This window comes from Lethenteron reissneri, chromosome 2 (genome assembly GCF_015708825.2).
Source record: "Lethenteron reissneri isolate LAM-NWPU_2019-01 chromosome 2, ASM1570882v1, whole genome shotgun sequence".
NCBI classification, from domain to species: Eukaryota; Metazoa; Chordata; class Hyperoartia; order Petromyzontiformes; family Petromyzontidae; genus Lethenteron; species Lethenteron reissneri.
Genome location: NC_083780.1, coordinates 6,068,292 through 6,092,648, shown reverse-complemented (window position 1 = coordinate 6,092,648; position 24,357 = coordinate 6,068,292). Strand labels below are relative to the sequence as shown.

Sequence of the window (24,357 nt, the reverse complement as noted above, 5' to 3'; positions counted from 1 at the left end):
TACGTGACTTTACCGAAAGAACCAAGAATACGTGTATTTTATTGTTTTATTTTCATTATTTTATTATTTCCCTTCTACGTGACTTTACCGAAAGAACCAAGAATACGTGTATTTAATTGTTTTATTTCCATTATTTTATTATTTCCCTTCTACGTGACTTTACCGAAAGAACCAAGAATACGTGTATTTTATTGTTTTAATTTTATTATTTTATTATTTCCCTTCTACGTGACCTTACCGAAAGAACCAAGAATAAGATCCAAACAACATTAATAATAAATAATTATACGTAGCGCTGAAACCAACACTCGCGTGCTCGAAAACAACGTCACGTGACCGATCAGCTGCTCGCGAGTCACGCGCCCACGGACTGAACCATCGATCACCGCGGGTTCGACTAAAGGGGGGGTGTACACGCGTGTGTAAATGTCTAAAATTCGACAACTATTGCCACCGAAGCGCATTGCTCTCCTTTCGATTTAAACAAACAGTCAACTCTTCACCTCATCTCCTTTTAATTCATCCACGTTGTAGTTATCCTCCTCGTTAGTTGAGTTTTTACGCGGTTGTTACTAAACCACCCCCCTCCCCCTCTTTACCCGTCGTTCGGGCCCAGATGGTCTCGCCCGTTCCGCTGAGTCGGCGCTCCGTCGGTGATCCGCGTCTCGCCTCCAATTCGGCGTGGCGGAGGCTTTATTATTTTATTATTCTTCGCATTATTGCGATCTCGGAACAAAGTCCGCCGCGACGATAAGGAAAAGTAGGAACGGTTTTTTAAAAAAAAACATTTTAAAGACGCGGTGGTTTTCGTTATTTATTTATTTAACAGCGCGACCGCGGACTTTCGACTCCCGTTCACTGGGGCAGAGCGCGGCGGCGAGGTTGAAACCAAAGGAACCTGCTCACAGCGGTAACGCGTGTGTCTCTGTGTGTCTCTCTGTGTGTCCCTGTGTGTCTCTGTGTGTCTCTGTGTCTTTGTGTCTCTGTGTGTGTCCCTGTGTGTCTCTGTGTCTTTGTGTCTCTGTGTGTATCTGTGTCTTTGTGGGTCTCTGTGTCTCTGTGTGTGTCCCTGTGTGTCTCTCAGTGGGTCTGTGTGTCTCTGTGTGTCCCTGTGTGTCTCTCTGTGTGTCTCTGTGTGTCCCTGTGTGTCTCTCAGTGGGTCTGTGTGTCTCTGTGTGTCCCTGTATGTCTCTCTGTGGGTCTCTGTGTGTCTCGGTGGGTCTGTGTGTGTCTCTGTGTGTCCCCGGTGTCTCTGTGTGTCCCTGTGTGTCTCTGTGTGTGTCCCTGTGTGTCTCTGTGTCTTTGTGTGTCTCTCTGTGTGTGTCTCTGCGTGTCTCCCACGTGTCTCTGTGTCTCTCTGTGTGTCTCCGCGTGTCCCCGTCACCTTGCCTGCCTGTCTCTTTGCCACTGTCTGTCTGTGTCTATCTCTGCCCCCGTGTCTGTGTCTGCCCGCTGGTCTCCGTGTCTGTCTGTGTGTGCGTGTCAGTCCACGTGTCTCTGCATCTCGGTGTCTGCTCGTCTCTGACCCTCTTGTCTACCTGCCCCTGTCCCCGTGTCTCCCCCTCTAGAGATGACGTCGGCGAAGTTGTCAGAGCTGTACCTGGACCACGTGACGCAGGTGTGCAGGGCACGTGCTGTCAAGGTAAGAGGGGTGGGTGGGGGGGGGTGTCAAGGTCACGGGGGGTCACAGTCAAGGTCACCTTGGTGGTAAGGTCAGAGAAGAGGTTTCAGAAGGAGTCGGTGCTAGGGGGGTAGGTTTAGGGCTGGAGGGTTTAAGCTTAAAGCTCGTGCCATTGTTAGGGTCAAGGTTGGAGTTTTGTATGGTATGTGCGTGTGCTGAACTTCTTTCGCACCGTACGTAGCCAACCGAGTTGGCGTTATGGTTTGAGTTGGGGGCCAGGTATAATGTTCGAGTTGGGTAAGGGTTACGGACTTTGGTTCGGGTTGTTATGAGGGTAGTAGGAGTTGGGGTTAGGGAATGGGGTCAGGGTTTGTGTCAGGGTTAAGTAGAGGCTAGGGATAGTGGTTAAGTCCTGATTTGAAGCTTTCGTGACTGCAGGAATCCATACTCTTTGGTTCTTTCGGTAAAGTCACGTAGGTAGAAATAAAATAAAATAAATCACGACGTTTCGGGCGCAACACAAGGTTGGCGTTATTGTTTGGGTTGTGGCGAGGACTAGAGTTCAGGCTCGGGGTAAGTGTTAGGATCAGACTCGAGTTCAAGTGTTAGGATTCGGCCTCTGCCATATAGTCGGGGTTATGAGTCTGGGTTTGGCGTCAACGGTTGCGTCAACGTTATCCATCACGCTCTCTCCCAAATGGTTAACGTCACGTCTATTGGTGCCGGTGTGGTGACTGTGACGTGGCCTTCGTGAACGTTTCATCTAAATTATCTCTGACCATTATGAACCCCCCCCCGCCCCCACCGCGGCTTTTCCTGCACCCAGACGTTCGTGCGTGCCCAGTTCAACTTTGACCCAAAGTCGCAGGGCGTCCTGAACCGTCCCCACGACGGTCTCGCCTTCCGCAGCGGCGACGTCCTCCGCGTGAAGTCGCGCGCCAAGTGGGACTGGTGAGCCTCGCGACCTTGTCTCCACTGCTGGATGAAGGTCTCCCCGCGTCGTCGCTGCCGACGCCGCCATCCGTCGGGCTCTCGCGCGTACAAACCGAATCTGTGGCTTCCGTCGGCCACGGTGGCTCGGAGATGTTAACTACCTCACCTGGTATACAGGAGGTCGTGTGTTCGATCCCGTCCCTGACGCCTCCTGTATATTGGGAGTTTGCATGTCTCTCCCTGTAATCGCGTGGATTTTTCTCCAGGTCCTCCGGTTTGTCCCTACGCATTTAGAATCATCATGCCTTTAGAGTTTTAGATTTGAAGCTTTCGTGATTGCAAGGATTCATATTCTTAGGTTTTTTTCGGTAAAGTCACGTAGGTAAAAAATGTAAATTAATAAAAGTAAAATAAAAAATAAAATAAAAATCAAGACGTTTCGGAGGCAACACAAGCTTCCGTCTTCAGGTGGAACCGTCACAGCACGACTGCTGTATCAAGTGACGGTTCCACCTGAAGACGGAAGCTTGTGTTGCCTCCGAAACGTCGTGATTTTTATTTAATTTTTTATTTTACTTTTATTAATTTTAATTTTTTACCTACGTGACTTTACCGAAAAAAACAAAGAATATGAATGCCTTTAGAGTGTTTGGCTGCTATAAATGTCCGCATGATGAGTCACTTCGTTGGGCTATCATTTATGGCCAGGTCAATTTTAAAGAAGAGCTATATAGCTCAGTGGGCCTTACCTGGTTAAAAAAAAAGTAGTTTAAAAAAAAAATTGTGCTTTGCGCACTTTCACACTTTTGCTCCGTTTTCTTTGGTCGCTGTCTGTCAGAATTTTGATCCAAATTTCATAGCTTGTCAATCCACTTGCCTGCTCACCTGCGTATCTGCGCGCTCACCTGTTCACTTGTTCCTTAATCTGCATGTCTACTCACCTGCTCAAGCACTTCCTTATCTGTGTGTTTACTCACTCACCTGACTCACCCCCTCACTGCTTGTCTGAACTTTCACGGCAACGTTCAAAGATGTTTTCCCAACATTGGATTGGAGAAGCCAAAGGCGTAAACTTAGCAGCGAAAACATTGGCTGTCTTCAGGTTTTGCTTGAGATCTGGCCATCGCGACCTGGCTATCGCGAAGTCCGTGGGAGACGAACGGCAGCACACGAGAGAGGAGCTCGACAATGAGGGCTGGGGAGCGTGACATAAATCTGAGCAAATTTCAAGTACAACGAGTTCGCTATCCAAATGGAGACATTTGATCACCTGCAATGTAAATTTAAACCGGATCTGCTGGCCTGCCTGGTAGGTGGTTCCTTTGGGTGTTTCTGTAATGGAGCTGCCTAATGGCTACGATCGGTGTAACTATACACGTGGTAACTTTTTTTAACTTGTCACCACGGAACATTTCTAAAATTGTGATTCTCATCAGGGCTCCATGGTGTTAACAAGTGCAGTCTCCAACTCGTGTCATCCACACCTCTGTGTTTTAGCTCTGAAAAATTTAACCCGTAAAAACAAAGTTTTTCACTGTAAATCCTTTATATGCGTGGCATCGGTTTTATTTATTATTCATTTCTGTTTTTCTTGAGTAAGAGTTTCATTTTTATCACATTGGTATTTTAAATTAAATCTGAAATTTTTTTTTTCCTAAAAAGTGGAAAATTTTGGAAAAAATTTTTTCACGAAAAAAAATTGTCACGCACAACGAGTCTGTGTGCAAAATTTCAGCTCGATTGGATCACGGGAAGTGGGTTAAACGACCGAAAGATTTGCACGGTCGTAAGCGCACAAGCAAGCAAGTGAACTTAATATAAAGGATTTAAAAATGACCATTGCCTGAAACATCGCCTATTCGTATAATTTAAGGCCGCAATGTTGTTGACGATGTCTTTGAGTGTTGTTGTATAATCTGGGTAATTTTCGCATCGGATCACTGAAAACAAATATGTGACCAAGTCCAATCGTGAATAAATTTGGCATGGTTGTGGGTAACAGGGAGACACGATACAGCTTCAGAATGGGGGGGTCACTGCGTCCAACGGCTTACAAGTTATGGGTCATTGCAAACAAAATATGTTTTCAAGTTCAACATTACAGGCCATTGGAGGTGGTCAGGTTTTGGGCCCCGAGTGAGTTGACATGAAACGACCCAAATGTGCCTCTACTCCAGGTTGGCAGAGAGTATCCCCAAGGGGCAGATGAAAGCAGTTACTATTTTGTGGATCGTCTAACAGTGGTTGTGTGTGTACGGACCTCAGCGCTTGTCGTGGGCATATGAAAATACCAGCAATGGGCGTTGAGTGTGACCTGACATGTATAGACACGCAGACAGGGACACAGAGACACTTGGACGCACGCACGGGAGACGAGAGACACACATCTGAATAAATATTAAATTTCGATTTAAAGCTTTCGTGACTGCAGGGATTCATCTTCTTGGTTCTTTCGGTAAAGTCACATGTTTCGGACGCTGTCTTTCCGACAGCCCTGTTCTTCACCTGAGGGCGGCTGCTTGCGTTGTGGCCGAAACGTCGTGAGAATTGTATTTTATTATGTTAAATTTTATTATTTTATTATTTCCCTTCTACGTGACTTTACCGAAAGAACCAAGAAGATGAATAAATATTATACCTCGCTAACCTCGTCAGACTGTTGGGGCAAGTGCTGTTAGCGAGCACTTATGAAGGCTGGCACGGCACACGTGGGGGTGGGTACCCAGCACCATGCCCAGCCGCCTTTGTCTCCCTGGTGGCGATGTTTGCACACTGCACATGGTACTCATTTGAGGCTGAGTCGTCCTAGGACCGGTTCAGATAATCGTCACTGTTACACACAATCACGTGCACATACACACATACACGAACGGACAGACACACACACACACAGATGTGAGGACTCTTATAACGAATGTTCTCAATCAACTTGTTTTGCAGGTGGGAGGGTGAGAAGGAAGATGGTTCGACCGGGATGATACCCTCCCGAGACCTGGTGGAATGGTACAGTCCAACAGATTCAGACTTGCACACAGACAGATCCCCCCCCACCCACCATTGCCTTCTATAAACTTTTGAGCCAAGTGCTGTTAACATTTGCCTATAAAGACTGCATGGACTATGAGTGGGGTGGTAGAAACACTCTTCCCAGTACTGATGTTTACACACATCGCACCGGATACTCATCGAAGGCTGCGTCGACCTAGGGGAGGTCCCAGGACTGGGTTGGTATATCACTGGCTTCTGTTGTGTTAGTGTACGCGTGTGTATGCATGTTTGTGTGTGAATGCGGGGAGTGGTGGTGCAACGATTTGCACACTGTACTACTGAACCCCACAGTAGCACAGTAGCTAACATCAGTGTCGTGAAATATCTGAACCGGACCTGGGCACAATCCAGGTCAACTCAGTCTTAAAATAAGTACCTGGTATGGGGTGAAAACATCAGCATTGGGGACACTAAACCAATTTTTTTGGCTTGTACCAGGTAAGACCCACTGAGCACAAATGATAGCTCCAGACCTTCAGCTCAAAGGAGGTGACTGACTGTGTGGTGGTTATGTTGTCGTGGCTTTGTCATAATTGGGACTCGTCAGTACAAGGACGTCCAGCAAAGTTCGTTGCTGCCGTATTAAAAAAAACGAAAAACAATATTTATTTTACCCGGTAAGGCCCACTGAGCTATATAGCTCTTTTTCATAAGCGATCTAGCCACAAATTATAGCCCAACTAAGTGGCTTATCACGTGGCAATTTATAGCAGCCAAATAATCTAAAAGACATGTTTATAAATGTGGAGGGAAAAACCAGAGGACCCGGAAAAAAATCCACGCAACCACGGGGAGAGAGACACGCAAACTCCAAATATACAGCAGCAGGCGTCAGGGTCGGGATCAAACCCACGGCCTCCTGCATACCAGGCGAGGGAGTTAACATCTCGCCACTGCGGCACCCCGAAGGCGGCCGTACTGGCCTTTCGAGGCGCTCGCTCACAGCACTTGGCCCGATGGTCCATTAAAGGCTACACGGGGGGTCTTTGTCTTGTTTGTCTCTCTCAGTCACAGCGTGAGCTCCAAACCTGTCGAGCCTCAGCCCAAGTCCAGCTTCCTGGGTTTGATCCGGGCCAAAGGCTTGCGTGGACCCTACATGGCCCAGCACTGCTCGGGTACAACTGCCCTTGCCCACCCACTTGCTCACCCACTCACCTCCGTGTCTACCCACCCACTCACCTGCGTGTCTACCCACCCACTCACCTCCGTGTCGACCCACCCACTCGCTCACCCACTCACCTCCGTGTCTACCCACTCACCAGCGAGTCGACTCACCCACTCGCCAGCGTGTCCACACACCCACTCGCCTCCATGTCTACCTGCCCACTCACCTCCGTGTCTACCCACCCACTCACCTTCGTGTCTACCCACCCACTCACCAGCGAGTCGACTCGCCCACTCACCAGCGTATCCACCCACCCATTCACCTCCATGTCTACCCACCCACTCACCTCCGTGTCTACCCACCCACTCACCAGCGTGTAGTCACCCACTCACCTTCGTGTCTACCCACCCACTCACCTCCGTGTCTACCCACCCACTCACCTCCGTGTCTACCCACCCACTCACCAGCGTGTAGTCACCCACTCACCTCCGTGTCTACCCACCCACTCACCTCCGTGTCTACCCACCCACTCACCTCCGTGTCTACCCACCCACTCACCTTCGTGTCTACCCACCCACTCACCAGCAAGTCGACTCACCCACCCACCAGCGTGTAGTCACCCACTCGCCAGCGAGTCTACTCCCGCACTTGCTTACGCACCTAGTCCTCGCTGTACGTAGCCGACCGATTAGCACGGTTGGTTACGTGCTGTGCATACATCATACATCATTTGCTCGCTCACCTGCGTGTTTACTCGCTCACCTACTCGTTTATTCACTTGCTGTCTCGCCTGCGCGTCTCCTCGCCTGCTTGCCTGCTCGCTCACCCACTCGATATTTGCTTTCTGCCCGTGCGGTGCGCGTGCGGTGCGCAGTGTTCGACGATCTGGACACGCTGTCGTACGAGGAAGTCGTCAAGCTTCCTCCGTTCCCACGGAGAACCCTCGTGCTGCTGGGTGAGATGAGCACAGCCCACGGATATTTCGCTTGCTGCGACGTCAGGCTCAGAAACCCTTCCTCTGTTCCTCTCTGCCTATGCCTGACTGCCTCCCACCCTCTCTCTTTCCCCCTCCCCACTCCCCCCAGGAGCTCCCGGTGTCGGCAGGAGTCATATTAAGACCGTACTGCTCTCCACCGACCCTGACACGTTCAAGACTCCGGTGCTCTGTGAGTAATGTGCCTTGCCTACAGATACAGTAGTCCCTCGGTTAACGTTTTTAATTCGTTCCACGAAAGCTACTTTTAACTGAAATTACTATGAATCGAATAGAGGAATTGTATGTTGATAGCATTAATCCATTCAAAGCCAGAGAGCCGTTTCTGCTGCCAACGCACAAAACGTAATGTCAATAAAACCAGTCTCAAGGCCTAAAGCTCATAAATGGGTGTCGCTGATTGGCTGAGGGCATGGCTCAGCCCACTTACGAGCGCTCTGATTGGCTGAAATTGGCACCCGCGTATCGTAAAGTAAACATGCCGTTAATCAAAATGTTAAAATTTGTCGAAACCATGGAGTCCTATGGGAGGCGGAAACAAAACCCGAAAAACTGTGAACCGATGTCGCTTTTAACTGAGGGACTACTCTACCAAACTAAACTTAATATTTATTTATTTTACCAGGTAAGGCCCCACTGAGCTATGTAGCTCGTTTTCAGATGCGACCTGGCCACAAATGATAGCTCAACAAAGTGGCTTATCACGTGGACATTTATAGCAGCCAAATACTCTAAATGCACGTTGATTCTTAATGCGGAGGGAAAAAACGGAGGGCCCGTAGAAAAATCCGCGAGACCACGGGGAGAGTGAACATGCAAACTCCAATTATATAGCCGTCGTGAGTTGGGATCAATCCCACGACTTCCTGCATATCAGGCCGCGGGTGAGTTAACATCTCGCCACCGTGGCGGTGAGGAACGCGAGGTTATGGGTTGGTTTGAGGGCAACGCCGAGTGAGGCCCGGTTGCTCAGGAGATGTGGAGCCGGCACTGCTGAGATGCCGAGTTTGGATTCCGATTTCATCGGCCCCCAGCTGATTTAGACAGTCAGGTGTTGTCAGACCGGTCGCCTACGACTGCACAAAAGAACCGTCACATTCATTTTTTTATTTGAACATGCATCTCACAGGGTGTGGAACGGATGTCACATGACGAAAGGATAATGGTGGAAGCTCTGTGACGTCCACTTCCACGGGCTGTTTCACTAACGCCAAAGGGTCGCGCTGCCCTCTGCGAGCGTTCCAAATGGATTCGTTGGCTCGCGAAGACGCACTGCTCATTGCGCAATCGGGATAAATCTGGAGAAGGGAGATCACTCCGCAAGTGGACAGGCGGCATTCTCTATCTCGGCTGCAGAGCCCATCGGCGACCAGCCTGTAACTGTCAAAGAACCGCCAACGGGCTCGCTGCGTTGACGCCAGCGGGATCGGTCAAGTTTATTTTTTTCCCCCGAACTCCCTCAGACACGACGGAGCACCCGACCTCTCCGAACGGCGACGCTGCCCCCAACTCCGGGGCAGGGGCGGCACCGGGGACAGCGGGTGGGGCTGCGCAAGATTCTGGCCCGTATCAGCTGGTGTCGGACGTGGAGATGCGTGGGTGGGTGACGCGTGGGGAGATGGTGGAGTACGGGAACCACGGGGAGGCCATGCTGGGACTGCGCCTCCAGTGTGTGCGTGACATCATGCAGGGAGACGCCGTGTGCGTGCTCGATGTGCAACCGCAGGTGAGCGCTGCCCTGCGCACCAGCCGTGAGCTCACTTCCTATGGGTGCCGTGTGAGGTCACTTCCTGCGCGCGCAGTGAGGTCACTTCCTGCGCGCGCAGTGGGGTCACTTCCTGCGCGCGCAGTGAGGTCACTTCCTGCGCGCGCAGTGAGGTCACTTCCTGCGCGCGCAGTGAGGTCACTTCCTGCGTGCGCGCAGTGAGGTCACTTTCTGCGCGCGCAGTCAGGTCACTTCCTGCGCGCGCAGTGAGGTCACTTCCTGCGTGCGCTGTGTGAGGTCACTTCCTGCGTGCGCAGTGAGGTCACTTCCTGCGTGCGCAGTGAGGTCACTTCCTGCGTGCGCTGTGTGAGGTCACTTCCTGCTTGCGCTGTGTGAGGTCACTTCCTGCTTGAGCTGTGTGAGGTCACTTCCTGTGCACGGTGTGTGAGGTCACTTTCTTTGTGGACCATGTGAAGTGAATGTGCGTGGTGTGAGGTAATTTCCTGTGCATAGCATGCAAGGTCACTTCCTGTGTGCTTCGTGAGATTCCTTAAAGTATGACATCACTTCCTGTATGTGATGATGTAGTGTCACTTGCTGCGAGCATTAAATAGAAGGTGCGTATGTAGGAGATGGAGTGCCTGTGTGCGCTATGAATCTGAAGCCATGTGCATCTTTATTGCATGGAATTCCATGAACCAGTTCCCTTGGATGCTGCGTGTTGTCCTAGGTGGTCTCTAATAAAAAAAATTGCATTTATGTCACAAAAGAAAATAAAGTACTCTCCCCGCGCGTTTGTCATTCATATACAGATGATTCTTGGTTCGAACCCAGCGGCCGTCCTGGTTAATAGTGCCACTGTTTCATAGTTGACGTTCAGAATTCCGTGACGTTACTCGAAGCCACTGTGTGCTGAGGTCATGGTCTAGACACGAAAACTCTCATTTTACCTCATTGGGTCAAAGCCCCATACCAACATTGCCCCGCTACTGTGAAACTACAGCAGACTAATACTCTCCTGTGAAACACAGCACCTTCGTGATAGCCTCGTGCTGTAAGAAAGCGCAAATTCAATTGAATTTAATTCCAGAGGTTCTGCTTGACTTTGTGAGGTGAGCAAGCGAGCGAGTGAGGGTCAGTCGACCCCCTGGTCCATGACCTGGAGTTGCGTGTCATGTCCCCAGGCCCTGAAGGTTCTACGCTCGCCCGACTTTGCGCCCTTCGTCGTGTTCGTGGCTCCGCCAGCCAGCATCGGCGAGGCCTTCCAGGTACCGGCGTCACGTGACCAGTCCCCCAACGGGTCACACGATCGCACCTCGTGAGCCGCCGTTCGTTGACGTGGCATCACACGACATAGGGAGAGGCCGAGACTTTCAGCCTGGGTGCGTAGCTGCTAGAGAGGAGTTCTTGCAGGTTTGCATTGTGTGTGTGTGTTGGGTGAAAGGGACATTGTAGTTGCTCCAGGGCAAACGAGGGTTAAGTAAATATCGAACATTGCATCTCGTGTTTCAAATGACTCAAGAACTGCATAGTATGGTATTATTTTGCCAGGTAAGGCCCACTGAGCTCTATAGGTCTTTTTCACAAACGACCTGGCTATGTATATTCTTGGTTCTTAATATAAATATAAAACATTGTTTTATATTTATATTATTTTATATTATTTTATATTATTTTTATTATTTTATTATTTCTCTTCTACGTGACTTTACCGAAAGAACCAAGAATATGAATCCCTGCAGTCACGAAAGCTTTAAATCAAGACCTGGCTATGATAAATGATAGCTCAACGAAGTGGCTTATCATGTGGAAATTTATAAAAGCCAAATACTCTAAGGGCATGTTTCTAAATGTGGAGCGAAAAACCGGAGGACCCAGAGAAAATTCCATGCCACCACGGGGAGAGAAACATGCAAACTCCAAATACACAGCAGGCGTCAGGGTTTAAACCGAACCCACGACCTCCTGCATACCATGCGAGGGAGATAGCATCTTGCCACTGTGGCATCAAAATACTTTTGCACGAATGCGACACCAGCGACCGACACCAGCAGTGACACAGCTAGACAAGAGGACCATAGTGCACTGGGTCAGGAACTGCTGATGGCTTTTACATAATGCACAGAGGTCGTGTGTGCGTTACGCATGTCTGTGCACTATTATTCCATTATGATTATGGCTTTTTCTCGTCATTTACAGATTTCATTACTGATTCTTGTCCGCGAGAATAGATTATTCAGAGTCTAGCCAAATGATACCCATCGGCTAATGGAGCTAGCGAGATCGACGGTACAAACGGAACGGCGCGAGATGGACAGCACAAACCAGGCAGAACAGATGTACAGCAGGAACGGTGCAAACGTTTCTATACGGTAGAAACAGCGGATTAAAGGTCCGTGCGGTGATCGATTCAAGTTCTCTGGCGGTTAAATACAGGTGGCCGCGGTGCAGAGGTCGCAAACGGGTTTTGATTCCTTACCCGTACCCGGCCGCACCAGGGTCGCAAATGGGTACCCGTACCCTACCCGATACCCGGCTACCCGTACCCGGCTGGGTATTGGGTAGGGTACGGGTACCCGATTGCGACCTCTGGGATGAAGCCATGTTGCAGGCGCGGGTGGGTTGATTCTAGAAACTTGAAATGTGAGAAGAGACAAGACGTTGGCAAATGAGTGACAAACGGTTACTCACCAGTGACTCACGGCCTACGAGTAGCCGAGTATCGGTTAGGGTACAGGTATCGGGTACCCGATTTCGACCTCTGCCACGGTGGTGAATTCTGGGCGTCCACCCCCCCCACCCACCCACCACGCGCGCGTGCAGGCGGAGTCCCGGGAGCTGCAGGCCTCGGTGATGCACCTCGTCGACCTCGTCGTGGTGAACGAGGTGACGCACGACAGCGCCACCCTCATCGCCAGCGCCGTGCGCACCGCCGGGGAGACGCACAACTGGGTGCCACTCTCCTGGCTCCTGTGAGGGGCACCCAGCCTGGCACGACACCACCCGGCACTGCTCAGTACCGCCTCGCACTACCTGGTATTGCCCAGCAATGCCTAGCAAATGCATGGCATTGCCTAGTAATGCCAAACAATGCCTAGTATTGCAAAGTAGCGCATGGTATTATCTAGGAATGCGTTACATGGCCTAGCAATGCCTGGCATTGCCCCGTTGGCACTGCGTGACATTGCTGGGGCGGTAAGCGTCGCTCCGCTGGGTGGTACCGCACCGTCTGCCTCCGCACCACGCCGCGCGCTTCTCCTGCACGCTCGGAAACTCGGCTCTCTGCTCCGGCAATCCCCCCAGCCGGCAAACCCCCGGGGGCGACGCTGCAATCGCCCCAGCGCCGACGGCCACTGTTCTCCCCGCACCCCCCACCCCCCACCAGCACTGCTCTGCGTTGTTGTGTCCCATGTTCTGGGGCGTTTAGCGGCCAGCCGCGTTCGTTCTCACGGTCTCTTTCACGCCGCTTCGTTCCCAAATCGCATTTCAAAAATGTTCGTTTCTCATGGCTTGTCTGATGTCGTTGTTTTTTGTTGCGCAAGTTTCAAATGTTTAACATTACTGCCGTTGTTGTTGTTGTTGTTGTTGTTGCCGAATTTGATATCTCTCGCTCCCGCCATGGGAATGTGGAAATTTCCACAGCTGGCTCAGGGTCACAGACAGGGGGAGAGAAGACGGGCGTTTAGCTGTTCAAACACCAAATAGGTGCCTTTCGCAAGGCATCAGGTCTGCATTAACCACACGTACTTGTGGCAAAACATTATCTCGTAATATAGTAATTGTCTTTGAAACTGATTGGCCTACACCAGAGGCAGCATTCTTTATGGCAGGGGTGGGGAACGTCCGGCCCGCGGGCCGTATAAGGCCCGCAAAATCATTTGGTCTGGCCCTGCCAAGGCAACTGCACGACTCGAAATTCAATAAATCTAGGAGCTTTTTTCATAGCAACATGATGTTATAAATATCCAAATTGCCCTTGGCAGAAAAAAGGTTCCCCACCCCTGTTTATGGCCTTGTCTCACCAGTGTTCGACCAGAGAACGCCAAAAGACAGTAAAAAGTCATCATTTTGGATACTGGAAAAAAGCTCCCATAGACATAGGGGAGGGAAGATTTGACATTTCACTTTAAAGAAACACCAAAAAAAGACGTGGTCCAGAGTTTCACAGCTGAAAGCAATGCCGCGGCGGGTTTCGAGTCCTTAACGGGAACTCGTGGTGCCGTGCCGATTCGGGCTTCTGTTCTGCTTGGTTTGGCACGGACTCGCGCACCACCACTTGACTTACTCCCTCAAACGAGGATCAAATCAATCAAACTCTGTATATCAAAATTTCAAAAGTGCAATTTGCGCATCCGGCCGTTTTACACGGCACGCGTACAGCGCGCAATGTCGCTCTTTATCCGAAGTTGTTTTGTCCGTCTTTCCGCGACGAACTTTGGCAAAAAGGGGCACTAGGACGGGCGATTGTTCATCGCAAAATCTATTAACTACATTCGAATTTTCCCGTTTCCAAAATGCACGCGTGTTTGCCGTCATTTGAGAGTGCATACAACGTGATCTTGAGCGGGGACAATAAGCGTTTATCGTTTTTTTTTATCTCACAAGCACGTAGCGCGAAACGCCGGACATCGTGCCGAACAGCACGTGGCGATGGCTTGCCGGAGCCATTCCGCGAACGCCTCACGCGGCGGTGAAATTAGCGCCGAGTGGTTGTATTGCTCGGTGGGGTCGCGTATCGACAGACGGCCGAATTAGTGCAAAAACGAACCCCCTATTGCCACAGTGGTTGTAACCGATCCGATCCATTTGGGGTTAAAATCCAGGTCGTGGGGGTTGACTTGCCTCTGCCCATCGCCCCTTTGGGGGGTCAATAAACCCTTACCACAGTCTGGCCCCCACCATAGGAATGTGGAATATCCACTCTTGGCTCAGGGATGTAAACAGGAGAAGGGGTCGCCCTCTCGGCACTTGTTTTTTGTTGTTGTTGCTGCAGACTCCGTTCCTCGTGCTCCCACCACTCGAAACTGAACTTGTCGAACACGCCGCGCGCGTCAGATGATTGGTAAATTGACGAGTCTGGGGGGGTGGGCTGACGAGTTACCTCTTGAGGTCTGAAGTACGTAAACCCTTTTCACGATCTACCACACATTTCCACCTCGACGTTATCAAACGCGGAATATGATTCGCTCTCACCTTTTACGGGTGACCGAGGCGCGCCGAAATTTCGATACGCGACCCTCTTCTTCGCGATCGGCGCACCCACGCTGCTTGGTGGTGACGTCGCTGTCGTCGTTTGCAGGGGGGGGCCATTTGCAACGTAAGTCGTGTAGTCCCCTCCGTGGCCCGTGGGCCGTAGCAGGTTACCCCACCCCCTCCCGGCGCAAAAACTCACGTGGGCTTCACCGACAAGCCTCAACGTTTATAGCACAAAACTGCGGCCGACTTTATGAACTTAAGCACAAAACGTTTCTATGGCAGTTGGTTGACGGTGGTCAGGAGTTTGGGGGGGGGTGGTGCATGGCAAAAGCACGCTCCCCGTTCGGCCCAATAGACCCTGCGTGCGTGATGCAGTAGCGTGGCCTTTCATTGGCCTGTCGGTGTTACCACCGCTAGCAACGCTTCAAAAGGGGAAAGCCAAACGCGACGTCGAGCCGCGCCCGACGCCTTGAACTGCCTTTGCGTTTCACCGTTGTTAGCGATCATCAGCATGGCAGAATGGGCCTTTGCCTGTCTGCCACCTTGTTCACGTGGCGTCCACCTGCCGAATCTGGGGGGGGGGGGGTGTGATTCAATTTAAGAATCAACATTTTTTTCTCGGCATCGCTGTGAATGTAGCGGTCTCGAGTGGCTGCGGTGAGTTGACGTGTTGGACCTATTTCGTAGGACGAATCGACAAAACGTCGACTTGACGCACGCGCGCGCCGTCCATTGCAGGCAAACGAACGCCGTGAGCTTAAGACAATCGATATATTGATCCACACCAGTGCATCGCGAACTCTCCCAGCCGACGTGTTCACACCCAGCGCCCCCTTGACTTTGGCGTCTCACGATGCCTTGTTTGGCCCCGTGCGCTCGTGTCGAGTGCGGGGAGCTGCGTTCTTGCTGCCGACTCGAGCCTGGTGGTGGTGGTGGTGAACGCGTTGTGAACGCTCGCGGCTCGCGTCGATCAAGGGCCTGGGTTCAATTCCCGTCTCGGTGCGCCTTCCCGCTTGGGGTTTGTGCATTCTTCACTAACCGCCCCCCCCCCCCCCCCCCGCGCCTGCTCTGCGTGGGTTTCCTCCTCGTTCTCCGATTTCCCCCCGACCATCGCGAAAAGAAAATGAACAATGCAACCGGTATCAGCCAAACATCCCAATGCTGAAACATTGCCTGCATATTTACTGGCAGGCTACATCGCCCCTTTTTGCAAAAAACTTTACAGCTGATTTTTTTTTTATGTCTGTGTATGTTGAACTTCTTTTGCACCATACGTAGCCAACCGTGCTAATCGTAGGTGCGGGGGAAGGACAAAAAAACGTAAGCACAAAACGCCGTTCTAAAGAAATGAGTGTCAATCTAGAATCTAGATGATGATTTCAAAGTGCACCGCTCCAGTGGCCCCTAATATAGGAAGGAAGAGCGTTCCAGACGGCCGCAGAAGCGCATCTGAAAGCGCCGCGCGATGCGGTGACCGTCTTTTGTTTCAATGGTTAGCCAAAAGCTGCCGCTGTTCCGAGGATGACCGGAGTCTTTGAGACTCGGGGGGGTGGGTTCCGGGAAAACAAAAAAACACTGTTGTGTCTTTAAAAGTTCTCGATCTGACATCTCGTTTTGATTGGGGACAGACAGATGACTCGCTGCTCCTCGAGAGGGGTGGCCTGAACTCCGCACTTTTATCTCACGGAGCTCTCGCGTTTTTCTTTTTTCTAAGGACACGGGTCGCGGTTACCAATGAGTGGCATCTGCGATTTCTCCCAGAGGCACTCCGAGCGGCAGCTGCTCTTTCACAGAAATGCTTCCGAGTAATCGGTCAAGACAGCGCCGCGGACAAAGTAAAGTTTCGGTGTTTCTACCGACCGAGCGAACGTTTCTGATTGCACGTGCGCATCGCTCGCGTGAAAGTGTTGGCAGGGCCTTGGCTTCCAATGCTTTATGTTGGAACCAAATGTTCTCGAAAAGAAAACGCAGTTTCCACTAACGCTAAGCAGGCCCCACGCGTCCAGTGATGAGAATTGCATTGAATTGCTTGCGGAAGAGGGAGGCGGTAGTGATGGTGGCAGTGGTGGCTGCGATACTGGTGATGTCGACATTGATGGGTGTTGGAGGTTGACGGTGGAGTAGATGGGGGTGGTGATGATGATGGTGGTGGTGGTGACATCACCGCTCCAGTGACCAAAGACGGGTGGCCGTTTCTGCCCACTGCGACGTGTTTGAGGAAATAATTTTTAACCGAATCTGAAACCGCAAACTGCCACTTGTGTAATTTTAAGAGCGGCAGATTTGTTGTTTTGCTTCTGTATCTTTTGTGTTGTAAACCGCTCGCTTAACGATCGTATTTTCTCACTTGATCATTTTAGAGACGGGCGTTATATACTTGTGATTGTACTGGCGTGGGGGGTTCATTTGGTGGGGGGGAGTGGGGTAGCTTCTGAAATTGCCCCCCCCCCTCCTCATTCCTGATTGGCCCCCCCCACCGTCCCTGGTTCTTTAACTTAACCACTGGTGTTGCGACAAGAAATGATATCACTTTATAAACCAAAAAAAAGTAAAAAATCAATGTTTTTTGTTCAAAACTTTAATGTGCATTTCGTTGTGTTTTAGTCCGTGGTTGTCGTCATGCATCTAGGATTTCCTCTGCCTTAATACGAGAGACCTGCAACGAGAGACAGAATGAGAACGCCCTCGCTCCGTGGGAGGTTACTCCTGCTCTTCTGCTGCCCCCACTGTCTGGAAATGCCCCCGCCCCCCACCAGCCATCCGTGCTGACGACTCCCTGCTCGAGATTTTCCTCTTCTACTTTGCCTACAATTGATGGCCACTCTCTACAAAATAAATATGGCCACTGCTTGTGTACGACATCTTCAGATCAGAATGAGAATATTTATCTTGGAGGAATCTGATGAACTATGAAGATCTTTTAAACAGATGTCCAGACGCGGTCGCATTTAGACACCGCTCTATACGTCCGTGTTGTTATTGACTCGGAGACAGCCAAAGAATCGTAGTTCCGTAGACTCACCATGGAGACCCGACCCTTACACACACAGACCCACAGAGACACGGCGAGAACCTCAGACATACATATGACTACCTCTGGAATAAAACACATTCCTGCGGAGGGAGCTGGTAGGAACGTTGGGTTGCTCGGTCAATGGCCAGGGTCAACGGCGGCGTGGTGTATTCCGCAAATATGCCCGACTGTGAGGGCGGGCACAAGCCGGCGTGAGTAGGTTAAACGTTGAGTTTTATAAGGGCACCACGGGGTGACCAGCCCCTCCCCACCCAGCCCCCACCCAGCCCCACCCTCCCCACCCAGCCCCTCCCCACCCTCCCCTCTCCACCCAGCCCCACCCCTCCCATTTTTGGATGCACGACGGACAGACGGACACAATAATCCCCTGTGGGCTGGTGTAACCAAGAGGTTCCTACCAGTATAATCCCACCACAGTGGACTAAGATTCCGTTGTATTTTAGACACCAGACTCAGACGATTTATTCTGGAGGAATCCGATGAGCTACAAAGCGAATTTTTCACAGATGTCCAGTCGACGCCACCGTGTAAATCCAAACTGTAAATGTTGCTGAGAAAAGTCCGGGGGCTTGAGCCGGTCATGGCTACAGGGAATGGCGGCCAATGAGTACGTCCGCTGCAGAGATGGAGCAATGAAATCGGTTTGTCTGCAGGAAGGAGAGAGTGCGATGCATTGTGGCATATCAGGACTGAGGGATGGTGAGTGGTGACTGTGTTGGGGATGCCTGCATCCGGCAGTAGAAAGACCACACGGCTCACTGAATCTACAGCCGTTTAAATCTGTAGAGTCGTGTCAGTGCGCTGTACGTGCAAACGGACAAAACATCGCATTTCCATCGATTCTGATACAATTCAACGCATCTCTTAGAAGCGATTTTAATGAACGAATTGCACAATTAGAAAAGGATGGCAATGTTAAATGTGTTTCGGCCCCCCCCCCCTCACCAAAAACAGACAGCGACGCGTACAAAACACTTTGCCTTTGTGCACTATGCAAAAACCATCAAGAGTTCCTGAAGAACTGCATTGTGGTCCTCTTGTCTTACGTCACCATCAAAATATATTCGAGCAAACGTGACCGCCGCGACAGACAGCGATGAGACGGAGAGAGACGACTGTGGATTGCCAGCACGGTAAAGTCACCGATGCTCACAGCTGCAAAGTCTGCCTCTGGGAGCCATGTATATGGAGACTACACTCTGGGGGCCATTAGCGAGACTAATGCCAAACACAAACAATAACATCTGTAACTGACGAGAGAAAAAGCCCCCACCCTAACAGAGTAACAGTACAGGCCAGAAAGCCATATGTTTTGAAAACCACAAAAGAATAAAACCACTCGACCCTATGTGCATTACTGTCAGCAGTTCCTGAAGAAGTGCACTTGTTCAAAATCATTTCGTACAATTCCATGGAAACTTCAGAACCTAAATCTGGCATCGACCACCTTTCCTCAAATGCGGGTAAAACTACCACCCCCCCCCCCCCCTTTTTTAAATATAAAATGAAACTTAAACCTAAAACCCACGGCAAACAGTCCTTTCCGCCAAAACTCATTTAACCTCATTGACCGATGTAAACGGAAACCATGGCTCCCTTTCACCTAAAACCCACGGCAAACAGTCCTTTCCGCCAAAACTCATTTAACCTCATTCACCGATGTAAACAGAAACGGTGGCTAACAAAAAAAACGGTCTTTCCTCCTTAACTCACTCCAGAAATTAAACCTCACAAAATCGGCAGAATCCGCATTTGCATCGAAAACAAACCACGGAAAAAAAATCCCCCAACTCTTCCTCCACCAAAAGCATGACAAAAGAAACCATCCGCTCTCCACCAAAAAAACACATTTCAACCGCCGTTCCACCAAGCAACGAGCAGGGAAAAAAACTGCGATTTCCTGCGGGCACGCCAGCGAGCGGGCGCAGATCAATTCGCTGGGACGGCCTCCGGTGCCGGGAGCGCAAGCTGCTGTGCGTCGTTTATGTCGCTGTTGTCGTTGCGTTGGCGTCGTCGCCGCAGCTGCAGCTGCAGGTGGAGCTTGCTGGAGAAGAAGACTTTCTTCCAGCCGATGTCCGCAGCCAAGGCGCGCAGAGACTCGCGATGCGAGGACGACGACGACGAGCAGGAGCCATCGCAGCCGCAGCACACAGCCTCCCACAGCGCGTCACTCTCACACAGCTGATGGACACACACGCGCACACACACGGGACACGCGTGCCCCATTGTATTGTGTGTCCCATTGTATTGTGTGTCCCATTGTGCCTTCCCCCTTTTGTCTCCCTTTGCTCCCCGTGTGCCTTCCCGCATCCCCTCTGTGAGTCTCTCGCTGTGTATGATTTTGCCCCCTAAAATATAAACTTTTTAGTTTGACAGATAAGGCCCAACTTAGCTGTGCAGCTCTTTCAGAGGCGGCCTGGCCACAAATGATAGTTCAACGAAGTGGCTCTTGTGGAAATGTATAGCAGACAAATACTACAAACGCATGTTAAGTCTGAATGTGGAGGGGAAAAAACCGGATGACCCGGAGAAAAATCCACGCGACCACGGCAGAGAGTGACACGCAAACTCCAAATATACAGCAGCAGGCGTCAGGGTCGGGATCGAACCCACGAACTCCTGAATACCAGGCGAGGTAGTTAACATCTCCTAGCCACCGTGATGATGATGAGAGACACACGCAAACTCCAAATATACAGCAGCAGGCGTCAGGGTCGGGATCGAACCCACGAACTCCTGAATACCAGGCGAGGTAGTTAACATCTCCTAGCCACCGTGATGATGATGAGAGACACACGCAAACTCCAAATATACAGCAGCAGGCGTCAGGGTCGAATCCACGACCTCCTGTATAGCAGGCGAGGTAGTTAACATTTAACCACCGTGATGATCGAGATGCACGCAAATTCCAAATATACAGTGGGCACCGTCAGAGTCGGGATCGAACCCACGACCTCCTGTATAGCAGGCGAGGTAGTTAACATCTGGCCGACCGCAGTGCCCATGTCTTCCCTCGTCTGCTTGTCTCCACCGTGTCCCCCCCGTGCAACCCCCCTCCCCGTGCCCCCCACACCACCCTCGAACCCCCCTCCCCGTGCCCCCCAAACCACCCTCGAACCCCCCTCCCGTGCCCCACACACCACCCTCGAACCCCCCTCCCCGTGCCCCCCAAACCACCCTCGAACCCCCCTCCCCGTGCCCCAAACACCACCCTCCAACCCCCCTCCCCGTGCCCCCCACGCCACCCTCGAACCCCCCTCCCTGTGCCCCCCACACCACCCTCGCACCGCGTGCAGGCGCGTGCACGTGCGCGCCACGCTCTGCAGGTCCTCGAGGCGCAGCAGCGCGAGCACGCGCACGCCGAGCGGCGCGGGGAGGCGCGACATGAAGTCGTGGCGGCCCGAGCACGCGTCCTGGGCTCTCGACAGCAGCTCGGGCCCGAACACGGCGAGCACGCGGCCTGAGGGACACACATTGTAGGGGTGTTACGGGAGGACAAACAAACACACACGGGGTGGTTACGCCCGCACGCGTAAGGGTGCCTACATCCACGTCCGCATCGGTTAGCCCTGGGGGGCTGTAACGGCGCTGTGATCCCCCACGGCCCCACCCCTCGGGGAGGAGTTGCTATATAAGGCGGAGAGCCGGTGGTATTCAGCTTAACCAGTGAAGACTGGCTAGATAGGCCCTGGTACTCCCCTGGCTCGCTGTCCTTCTCAGGACCGACCAGGGCAAGCCAGTGGCGTGGCCCCGAGAGCCCAGAGCCGATGCTCTTGTAAGAGCCGGTCTGGTTGGCTAAGGGTGCCGTGATCCCAGCTTGGCCAGAGCTGGATCAGCGAGCCTCCCCTAGCTCTCGAGTGTAGGACCTGGGAGCAGGCTAGCCGGGCTAGAGTTAGTGGGGTCTCCCTGTTAGACGGGTGAAGGGGCCGTTACCCCTTCAAGTGTTGTATACATTGGCCTGCGTTGAGTGTAAAGTTATAATAAATAAGTGTGCCTCAGAGAGAGAGAGGAGAAGAAGACAAAGACCGCCCATTGCCGTTGATGAACTGTTGGGGAAAGTTGCCGTTAGCCGAACACCGATTATGAAGGCCGGCGCGGCGCATGAGGGGGCTGGTGTGGCCAGCAACCACGCGCGGCCGCACTTTGTCTCCCGATCGCCAAGTACTCGTTTGAGGCCGAGTCGCCGTTGAAACGCATCGCCCGCTTTCAGACGCGCTTCTGCGGCCGTCTGGAACGCTCTTCCTTCCGATGTTAGGAAGCCACTGGAGCTGCGCACTTTGAAATCTACATTGAAGACTCACTTCTTTCGAACTACTCTCTGCGTTTAATTTGTTGTTTTTTCTTTGCCGCACCTCCAATTAGCACGGTTGGCTACGTACGATGCGAAAGAAGTTCAACATACACGGTACATACTAAGGGAGGTTCAGGACCGGTTAAAAATTTATTTGCAACTGGTGTTGGCCGTGAGCGGGAATCGACGGATTCGGCGCCCACCACTACTCACGCACACAAAGATACTCCGCCCGTATAACCTACTATACGGTTCACCTAGGAGGGAGGTGGTTTGGTCAGCAGCTACCACGACCAGCCGCCTTTGTCTCCCCTATGCTGATGCCTGTGTCTCCCTCCGTGTTCCCTCGTTTTGTCACCTGATTGCGTATCTCTGCATCTCATCGTCTCTCGCTCGTCTCCCGCCATGTCTCTACCTCAAGTAGTCCCACGTCTCCTCGTGTCCCACCGCTTCTCGCAACGTGTCTCACAACGTGTCTCACGAAATGTGTCTCCCCGTATTGCGCTGTGTCTCCCCCGGTGTTTCACCTCCCCCCATGTCTCCCCGTGTGTCCTCACCCTGCAGGACTCTGTCCTCCAGAAACTCCGCGTGAGTCTCTTTCGTCTCCCCGGGTCTTGTGCTCCGACCCACGTGACGCAGAGAGACCTGCCACCACCTCCATATCACCTGCACCACCATCACCAACCACCATCACCACCACCATCTAATATTTGTATTACCTGCACCACCTCCATCTAATATTCATATTACCCGCATCACCACCAATTAATATTCATATCACCTGCACCACCATCACCACCACCATCTTATATTCATATCACCTGCACCACCATCTAATATTCATATCACCTGGACCATTTCCATCGTCACCACCATCAACACCATCTAATATTAATATCACCTGCGCCGTCACCACCATCAACACCACCATCTAATATTCATATCACCTGCACCATCAACACCACCATCTAATATTCATATCACCTGCAACAACAGCCCACAGACGCGGTGACGTCATCACTGCGATTGTGCCAGGCTAGGTTGCACTCTGAGGACGTGACGTGAATTCATAGGGACAGAACCACCCAGGTGTTATGGGTTTAGCGAGGTTTCCATATGGTAATAATGTGGTGTGTTAAGAACTATGACATTGGGTGGGGGGGGGGGTCGGCTGATTGATGTGTATCATCTGTTACCCTCATGGTGCTCAAGTATATCAGGATAAAAAGACAGATATAACCACATCACCTTCACCATCAGACAGATATCCACCGTACATCCTAAATACACTGTTGGGGCAAGTTCTGTTAGCGAGTAGCACACCTATGAAAGCCGGCACCACGCCCGGCCGCCTTTGTCTTCCTAGTGTCATATTTATATATATAGCACCAGGTACTCATTGGAGGCTGAGTCGACCTAGTGGTGGCCCAGGATCGGTTGAAATATATCGTCACCGGTGTTGGCCGTGAGAGGGAATCGAACTCGGATCGCCAATTCGCAGCGCAGCGCGCTAACCGTTGCACCACCGCTCCCCCCATCGCCGGCACCATCAACATCACCGCTATGAACACAATCCCCTCAATCACACACTGATCGACAAGATAATATCAACATCACGACATAACATCGTTGTCATCATGTCAACAAAATTACAATGAAGTTGTTAGAACAATCACCACAAGGCACCTCGTCACCACCCTACCCCCCATCCCCTACGCGTCGTCTCCTCTTCACCACAACCATCACGGTCACCACAACGACAACATCCCACCTCGTCAACTCCTCCTCTCGTCAACACGATCTGACAGAAACTTCTCATCACCAACGACAACAACAACAACACGGTAAAGATCCCGTTACAAATCATCACAAACCACTCTCCTCCGTCTCCCCTCTCCATCGTCTTCGTCCCCCTCCTCCTCTACCCTGTCTCCCCGCCTCGTCACCCCCCTCGTTCACCTCGTTCCTCGTCACCACGATCTGGTAGAAGTCTTTGAGGGGAGCCCGCGCCTGGTCCCGCGCCTCCAGCAGCGGATCGGGCAGCAGCGCCGCCATGAGACACACGCCAACAAGACGCCGCCCGCGTCTCCAGGGGCAACCGTGGAGACGCCCGGGGGCGGGGCGGGGGAGGGGGGAGGAGACGTTGGGGGGCGGGGGGAGGGGCGGGGGGAGGAGACGTTGGGGGGCTGGGGGAGGGGCGGGGGGAGGAGACGCCGGGGGGCGGGGCGGGGGAGGGGGGAGGAGACGTTGGGGGGCTGGGGGAGGGGCGGGGGGAGGAGACGCCGGGGGGCGGGGGGGGGGCGGGGGGAGGAGACGTTGGGGGGCTGGGGGGGGGCGGGGGGGGAGGAGACGTGGGGTGGGGGGGGGGGGGGGGGGGGGGGAGGAGACGTTGGGGGGGGCGGGGCCGGGGGGCGGGGGGCGGGGGGAGGA

General features: G+C 52.1%; 2 protein-coding genes across 2 annotated transcripts; one reads left to right on the top strand and one right to left on the bottom strand.

Annotated features, from left to right (window-relative positions):
- Window positions 1–631: 631 nt before the first annotated feature.
- LOC133342601 (55 kDa erythrocyte membrane protein-like) lies at window positions 632–17,184 on the top strand. Its single transcript, XM_061551837.1, has 10 exons — window positions 632–910; window positions 1,569–1,642; window positions 2,448–2,572; window positions 5,495–5,557; window positions 6,611–6,717; window positions 7,582–7,662; window positions 7,793–7,873; window positions 9,165–9,427; window positions 10,591–10,674; window positions 12,230–17,184. The coding sequence occupies exons 2-10, from the start codon at window positions 1,571–1,573 to the stop codon at window positions 12,380–12,382; spliced, it is 1,029 nt and encodes a 342-aa protein (XP_061407821.1). The 5' UTR covers window positions 632–910; window positions 1,569–1,570; the 3' UTR covers window positions 12,383–17,184.
- A 1,340-nt stretch (window positions 17,185–18,524) lies between these two features.
- On the bottom strand, window positions 18,525–24,040 carry LOC133342771 (F-box only protein 36-like). The gene is made up of 4 exons (XM_061552107.1): window positions 23,887–24,040; window positions 22,485–22,593; window positions 20,924–21,096; window positions 18,525–19,817 (listed from the first exon to the last, which is right to left on the bottom strand). Exons 1-4 carry the CDS (start codon window positions 23,980–23,982, stop codon window positions 19,566–19,568), a joined length of 630 nt encoding a protein of 209 aa, XP_061408091.1. The 5' UTR covers window positions 23,983–24,040; the 3' UTR covers window positions 18,525–19,565.
- Window positions 24,041–24,357: the final 317 nt, after the last annotated feature.

Excerpts from the sequence above, each read along its gene's own strand:
- LOC133342601 (XM_061551837.1), top strand. The coding sequence starts at position 1,571 with ATGACGTCGGCGAAGTTGTCAGAGCTGTACCTGGACCACGTGACGCAG. Across the intron at positions 2,573-5,494 it reads TCGCGCGCCAAGTGGGACTG|GTGGGAGGGTGAGAAGGAAG; the intron begins GTGAGCCTCGCG and ends CTTGTTTTGCAG. Across the intron at positions 6,718-7,581 it reads CATGGCCCAGCACTGCTCGG|TGTTCGACGATCTGGACACG; the intron begins GTACAACTGCCC and ends TGCGGTGCGCAG.
- LOC133342771 (XM_061552107.1), bottom strand. The coding sequence starts at position 23,982 with ATGGCGGCGCTGCTGCCCGATCCGCTGCTGGAGGCGCGGGACCAGGCG. Across the intron at positions 22,594-23,886 it reads TCGTGGTGACGAGGAACGAG|GTGATATGGAGGTGGTGGCA; the intron begins GTGAACGAGGGG and ends ATGGTGGTGCAG. Across the intron at positions 19,818-20,923 it reads CGTGCACGCGCCTGCACGCG|CTGTGTGAGAGTGACGCGCT; the intron begins GTGCGAGGGTGG and ends TGTGTCCATCAG.